This window comes from Cucurbita maxima, unplaced genomic scaffold, assembly GCF_002738345.1.
Source record: "Cucurbita maxima cultivar Rimu unplaced genomic scaffold, Cmax_1.0 Cma_Scf00054, whole genome shotgun sequence".
Taxonomy (NCBI): Eukaryota; Viridiplantae; Streptophyta; class Magnoliopsida; order Cucurbitales; family Cucurbitaceae; genus Cucurbita; species Cucurbita maxima.
Genome location: NW_019272070.1, coordinates 410,261 through 418,214, shown reverse-complemented (window position 1 = coordinate 418,214; position 7,954 = coordinate 410,261). Strand labels below are relative to the sequence as shown.

The 7,954-nt window shown below is 35.9% G+C and overlaps 1 protein-coding gene across 1 annotated transcript in view; it reads left to right on the top strand.

Moving 5' to 3' along the window:
• LOC111471621 (subtilisin-like protease SBT5.4) overlaps positions 1-5,537 on the top strand; it is an 11,774-nt gene extending 6,237 nt beyond the window's left edge. The window contains exon 8 of the mRNA XM_023117323.1: positions 5,409-5,537. Within this exon, the coding sequence (XP_022973091.1) occupies positions 5,409-5,537 (129 nt within the window). The remainder of the gene's footprint in view (positions 1-5,408) is intronic.
• Positions 5,538-7,954: the final 2,417 nt, after the last annotated feature.

Genomic DNA, 7,954 nt, shown 5'->3' with positions numbered 1-7,954 from the left:
TAGGATCTACAACATACTTCCTCAGCATCGAAACGTGAAAAATGTTATGTATAGTATCCAACGTTGGTGGTAAAGCCAACTTGTAGGCTATTGGGCCAATTCTTTCGAGGATCTCGAAAGATCCAATTAAATGCGGGCTAAGCTTTCCCCTCTTACCAAATTGCAAAACACCACGAACTGGTGCAACCTTCAAGAAAACATGGTCCCCCACCTCGAACTCTAGGTCCTTTCTCCTAATATCAGCATAACTCTTCTGACGACTTTGGGCGTCAGAATTCTCTTCCTAATCTTCTGTATCGCCTCATTGGTCGTCCGTAGCAAATCTGGTCCTAACAGCTGTTTACTACCTACTTCCTCTCAATAAATTGGAGTTCGACACCTCCGTCCATAAAGTGCCTCAAAAGAAGCCATCTGAATGGTTGCTTGATAACTATTGTTATAGGCAAATTCCACCAAATATAGGTAGGTGTCCCAACTGCTAGCAAAATCAAGTACACATGCACACAACATATCCTCGAGAAACTGATTTAATCTCTCTGTTTGTCCATCTGTCTGAGGATGGAACGTTGTACTAAATTTCAGTTATGTACCAAGGGCTTCCTGAAGACTCTTCCAGAATCGAGAGGTAAACCGTGCATCCCTATCTGATACAACAGAAACTAGTACACCATGCAACCTTACAATCTCCTTTAATACAATTGTGCTCACTTGTCAACTGAATACGAAAAGTTCCCTATTATAAAATGAGTTGTCTTAGTTAATCTATCTACAACAACCCATATCATTGTAAGCCCTGACTGGGTTCTAGGTAGTTCTATAATGAAATCCATGGTCACCTCTTCCCACTTTCACTGGACACATTTTGAGGTTGCAATAATTCAGCAGGTTTCTGTCTAGGTGCCTTAACTTGTTGACAAGTTAAACGCCTACTCACATATTCAGCAACATCTTTCTTCATCCCAGGCCACCAAAAGAATGTTTTCAAATCCTGATACATCTTTTTGGCACCTAGATGTACGGTATAGGGAGACTCTGCAACAATGTTTCAATAAATTCTAACCACATAGCATGTAGTCTGTTAAGTTTATTTTGTGCTCTCAAATGCTTTAAACTTTCATGATCCGTATAAATAACGAACTCGTTAGGCCAAAGATAATGTTGGCAGGCTTGCAATGCACGAACCAAAACATAAAGCTCTTTGTCATAAGTTGGATACCTCAAAGATGCACAAGTCAACTTTTCACTAAAGAACATTAAATGTCTTTGATTTTGCATTAATACAGCACCTATTCCTACTCCACTAACATCACAACTCAAAATTAGGTAATGCAAGCAAAGGAGCATAACTAAATTTTTCTTTCAAATTATTAAAAGCAAGTTCTTGATCTTTTTCCCATATAAATGATACATTTTTCTTAACAAGTTCATTCAAGGGTGAAGCAATTGTACTAAAATTCTTAATGAACCTACAGTAGAAACTTGCAAGACCATGAAAACTTCTTACCTCACTTACACTTGTGTAGGCCAATCTTTTATAGTTTTCACTTTCTCTTCATCAACCTCAACACCATTAAATGAAACAACAAACCCAAGAAAGTTAACTTTTTCCATGCAAAAGCTACATTTCTTTAAATTTACATACAAACATTCGTTTCTTAAAGTAGTCAAAACATTACATACATGGTAATATGACCATCTAAAGATTTAGAGTAAACAAGGATGTCATCAAAATAAACAACCACAAACTTACCTAAGTATTCTCGTAAGACATGGTTCATTAGCCTCATGAATGTACTAGGTGCATTAGTTAATCCAAAAGGCATAACCAACCATTCATAAAGACCATACTTGGTTTTAAAAGATGTTTTCCACTCATTCCCAATATGCATGCGAATTTGATGATAACCCGATTTTAAATCAATCTTAGTAAAAAGACTACATCCATGAATTCATCAAGCATATCATCTAATCTAGGAATTTGATGCCTATACTTTATAGTTATGTTGTTTATAGCCCTACAATCAACACACATACGCCAAGAACCATCTTTCTTAGGTACAAGAATAACTAGAACAGAACAAGTACTCAAACTTTCATGTACATACCCATTAGCAAGGAGTTCACTTCAGCCTCCTTTGGATGAGTCCTATATGGTGGTCGGTTTGGAATGGGCGCGCCAGGAATGAAGTCAATCTTGTGTTCAATCCCTCTAAGTGATGGCAAACTACTAGGCATCTCCTCGGAAAATAAATCTTCAAACTCTTGCAAAAGCACAACAAAATCACTAGGAAAAGAAGGGTTAAGCATGTTAGTAAAGTAACAAGACCCCTTGCACATAAGTACAAGAATAGTCCGGTTAGAGAGCAAAACATTCCTAGCCTTACTTGGTCTAACGTACAAGCTTATTGATTTGGCTTTTCTCTCTCTTGTTTTTTAGTGCTACTTTCTTACTTTTCACTTAAGCTCTTTTTTTCACTTGATTCTTTTTCAAACTCTACTTTTGCATCGGCCTCTTTGCCATTTCTTTTCAAGTTTGGAATGATCAATAAATACATCTTTTGGAGACAATGAAACAAGAGTAGTTTTTCTGCCATTGTGAGTAAAAGAGTATCAATTTGCATACCCATCATACATTACCCAACGATCAAATTTCCAAGGCCTCCCTAGTAGTAAATCTCCAACATGCATGCATACAACATCACATAAAACATCAACATATTTTCCAATAGTAAAAGAAACCAGAGCTTGTTGAGTTACCCGTACTTCCCCACAATTATTCAACAATTGAAGCTTGTACGGTCTTGGATGTGGTTGTGTCTTTAAATTAATTATTTTGACCAGAATGAAACTCACAACATTGGTGCAACTACTGCTATCAATGACAACACTACAAGGTACATATTGAACAAGACACTGAGTTTGAAATAAGTTCTCTCGTTGGTCTAGGTCATCCTCCTTAATGTGGGAGTTTAGAGCTCGTCGAGTAACCAAAGATATATGTGTAGGGTCCTCTTCACTAAACTTCTCACTCTCATCAGTTTCCTCATTTATGTCGTCATGTGCCTCTTCATCTGTAACAATTTCTCCCTCTTTTATGGTCATAATTCTTGCATTTGGGCAATCTTTACTATAGAAATTTAATATAGGTAGTTTTAAATAACTGGTTTTAAAAATATTTCATCTTTATTAGAAATTTAATACAAAAAATTATTATTTATATTTGTACTTTTATGTACTCACCCAGCTCATATTAGTGTCGTGGTTTCTAAGTCTTGTTGGATATGTCGTACTTTCGTATGTAAGTGGCATCACTTTCACACACACTGACCCTACATGTGAGATCTCACATCAGTTAGGGGGAGAGAACGAAACATTTTCTTATAAGACTTGGAAGGAAAATTCGCTAAGGAAAGTTAAAAAAGGATGATATCTGCTAGCAGTGGGCTTAAGTCGTTACTAATATAAACCACGACCAAGGAATTTTCATACCTCAAGGTCCAATTACAAAGACGAGAGCGAAGAAGCTACAACAAACCTTGTACACTTATATTCAACCTTCGATGAAAGTGCATTTAATGCATTTTTTTCTTGGAGCTCAACTTTGTACAACATATAAGAGAGATCTCCAACGTCTTCTAGAATTTCTTTTGATGAGCTCACCATAACTTGAACAAAATTGTACAAGGTTTGTTGCAACTTCTTGGCTCTCGTCCTTGTAATTGGACCTTGAGGTATGAAAATTTCTTGGTCGTGGTTCATATTATTCTCCCGCTCTAGAGAAGGATTCATCCTCGAATCCCAGCCATCACCTTCATCAAATGCTTTAATACTGTAACGACCCCACAAGAGTCATAGAAAGGAATGCGAATATAAACTTTTTTCATGTCTATATAAATTACAGACATGCATGAGGTTCCCCAAATATAAAATATCAGTTCATTTGATAAATCATTTAAAAAGTTAATAATGTTTATATTAATCACATGACTAACATATTCGTATAAAAATGACATCATGACATCACATACAACAAAAAAATTCATCCGAACAAGCATTATATTATTCCAATAATAAATTCATACAACGGCATTTTGGTAAAATATACAGTCTATGATACAATTTTTGTAAATGAGATCAGACCCATGAATGAGTATTGTTATACTAATTCACGTGCTACTCTAAGCTACATGATTGGGACAAATGTGTACACGAGTTATAGGAGTTTAGATAGATCCGAATTATAATTAATATTCCTTTGAGTTCTAAAGCATTTTCTAAATGAATTCTTACTTAAATGACTTAAACGCGTAATTATTGATATCGTAGTTTATGACCATTAATTAACAAGTCGATCGACGTGTCACAATTGACTAATATATATAAAATATAAGTTGATTATTTATGAAATAAAAACTGGAAACAAAAAAAACATAAGAAAATTAAACAACATTCTTAACCAAGATCAAAGCCTACAATTTTCATTAACATATATGAACAAGAGAAAAAAACCCAAAAAATTAATAGCCATTGATAAACCCAACAAAAGATCTCAACGGTTAATATTGGTTGTTAGGTTCAGCCAAAACCCTAGCGTAGTTTCAAAAGACGAACTTCTAGACCAAACATATCATTAGCCTGAAGCCGAATACGACATCGTTTCAATACTCAAGGAGTTCGAGGCTTCTTCGGGCTTCCACCATTATGATGCAAAGGGTCAGGTCCGGACGGTACCCTCCGCAACTGATCCCACTCCACCGACGGCCGCCGTCTCTCGCCGCCGTCAACTTCCAATTCCTTAACCATCTCTCGAAGCATCTGTAACGTAAAAAAAATGAGTCAAAAGTCCAATTAGTAGGGAAGAATCATAATTTATAATCAAATAATACGATCTGTCTAAGACTTTTTTGGAGAGGGTAAAGTTGAGTTTATGCTCTAAGCGAACAATATCATACTACTGCGAAGAGTCGTGTTCATCTAAATAACCAGGCCATACATCACCCTTGGGCAAGTAAATTAAAATAACGTCGGACACCTCCAGCTACCCTGTGGCACATACGTGTATCACAGTGCGGGCAAGCGTGCAGAGACGAGTGTCTCGAGCGACTTCCTTTGAAATGGGTTTTTCAAAGATAGTATCGGGTGGCCTGAGTGTGCCGGTATTGCACCTCAGCCCGCGTTTTGGAGGTTGCTACATATGGACCATATCGATGGGGATCGAGATGACAAGATAAGATGCGACGTTGCATTGAGATACCTTCACCCTGAGTAAAGGCCATAAGAGTCTATACTTAAAAGTGGACAATATCATACAACTACGGAGAGTAGTATTCATCTAACCAAATTCAATAGTAAGTAGTACATACAATTTGCATAGGTGTGTCTCAAAACCTTACCTTCCGGGTCTGCAGCGCTCGGAGGAGAGGCGGGGTACCGGAAATGCAGCGGCGGCATGTGACTGTGGAAGCAGAAGAGAAATTGTGGGAAAGGAAGAAAATGAGAAGGAGAAGGGAGAAGATGAGCTTAGAGGGAGCCATTAAAGAAGGTGTGGGAAGAAGAAGAAAAGGAAGGGTAAATTTATAGAAGGGAAGAGAAGAGTCAATGATTGCCCAAGCAGCCATTTGTGGCGAAATTATGATTAGTGACTCAATATGACAAAAGCACGATGGTGACCATCAAACGCCGATATGCATCATCATCATCATCGCTCCCCCGACCTCTTCATTTTTCTGTCACTGTCTATGCCTATCTTCCATTAAGATCCACCATATTTATTATTATCTTTTTACAAAATATTAGTACATTTTAATTAACAACCCCATTAAATGTTTGTCTTAAATTTTTGTTTTTTTTTTCTTTTCTTTTTTTTTTTTTTTTTTTTTTTTTTTTTTTTTTTTTTTTTTGATGCTAGTCGGGTTATTCTGACGAGCAAGCTATGTAAGATACATAGGAACGATGCATACCTAATAACGGGAAAGATGCAATCTAAAGATCGTCCTTGCAATTGCACAACTCCTATGTGTTCATTCCAAAATCACTACCTACTTAATAATCTGCAAAAACAAAAAATAGTGACGGTTGGGTCTCAACTTCTATTCAACGTCCTTAATGCTGTGTAAATATTATCATTCAGCTCTCTCTTGGTTCATACATACCTCAACCTTCCCCTTCTAGGGTATAATTCATTAGGCCCTGTCTCGCTTATAATTCATTTGAATCTTGTAGTCCTTATTCTAAGGCATAATTGGAGTTATTCAAAGTTTTAAGTGCCTTTAGCCAATCAAATATATCACTTTAGTCCTTATAAGTTCTTATGCGTCATGCGTAAAAGAACTAGGTGCTCTAATCAAATATTGGGCTCTATGATGGATGTAACAGGTATCAATCAAATCGTTATGATCTCTCTAATAGGTTCCAACGTTCATACATACACATTCGTTGGGTTCCTACCACCTATAATTCCTTAGTATATGTGGGAGGCCCTTTACGTGTGTGGAGGTGTGTAAGCGGATGTGGTGAGCTTCTCATTTAACTAATATTAAACTTTTGTAAAGTAATATTGTAGGGATCAATAAAACATGCTTGCATACAGACATATCTTGTCTAACGTAGTTAGAATATGCATGATTAGGACTCTGGATGAGAAATTGGGGAGCATGCTATGTAAAATAAAATTACTAAAATACCCATAGAATGAGACTTTTCTTTATACATGTTAATCTTAATGCATTATGATGTATTAGAATGGAGGATTTGATATTATGATATGTGCTCTAGGTGATTGATGGATGTTATCTATTCCATTTTACTAGTATGAATGTATGATATAGTATGTTTAGCTCTAGTTGATTGATTGTATGTTCTTCCTATAAACCGCATTTATTTGCTACTAGAGTCTGATTGACTACACAATGTCCTAGATCAAGATGTCTCCAATAGAATGAGTACCTTAGGATCGTGAGCGGATATCAAGAATTTAAATCCTAATACTCTAAGACTAAAGAAGACTTGAGGAATCATAATAGAGTACCCTTGAGTTGATAGTGTAGTACATCGAGGCGACCATGTGCCACTATCGCGTGTGGAAACAGACATTGGACTCCTTAATAGGCTCATTGTACTGCAAAACCGGCCTTGAGAGGGGCAAAGAACCATACATGTGTCTTGCACTTTTTCGTTTTAATTTTGATTTGGGTGATTCAAAATTCATTGGAATCGTCATTCCAAGCCTTATACTTTGAACACTTCAAAAGACTGAAATTATTAGTAATTAAAAGCATGTTTGTTATCATCAAAATATTAATTAATTTGAGATGAAAGATCATTTAAGTTGGAAAACATTCAAGAGTTGTGCGATCACAGAGGGGATCGTCACATGGCACAGTCTGTTTCGTATTTTCGGTCTTTTATATTTTGTTGGTAAATATATCCTAAATTTGCTATCCATTTCTAATAATCTTGAATGACTTAGTATTTGAATTTCATTTTAAATTGTTGTATTGTTTGAATTTGATTTAAATTTTATCATATTTTCCTATTTCATTTTATTTACTATTTACTTGACAAAAACTCTCTTGATTTATTTCTTCTTTCTTCGTCTCTCTTTTTTTAAGAACTCTAATTTTATTTGCAATATCTAATTTTAACAGAACTTACTCTTAGTTTTTATTTCTTTCTTTTTTTACATATAGGATGTAGCTCAGATAGTAGAGCGTAGCAGTGTACATTCAACCCGGAACAACCCAATCCAAACTATAAGAGTGAGTTGGGTTAATTTTCCTCAACTCAAATTTCGAGTTCGGGGGGACAAACCCTCGAATTGACCCGAACAACCCAATCTAAAATAAATATAAAATTATATTAAAAATCTTATAGAAATAATGAGTTTACCAAAGTGGTATTTTGGCCAGTATAGCGGCCAGCTCGGGTTGTTTTTTTTTTTTTTTTTTTTTTTTTT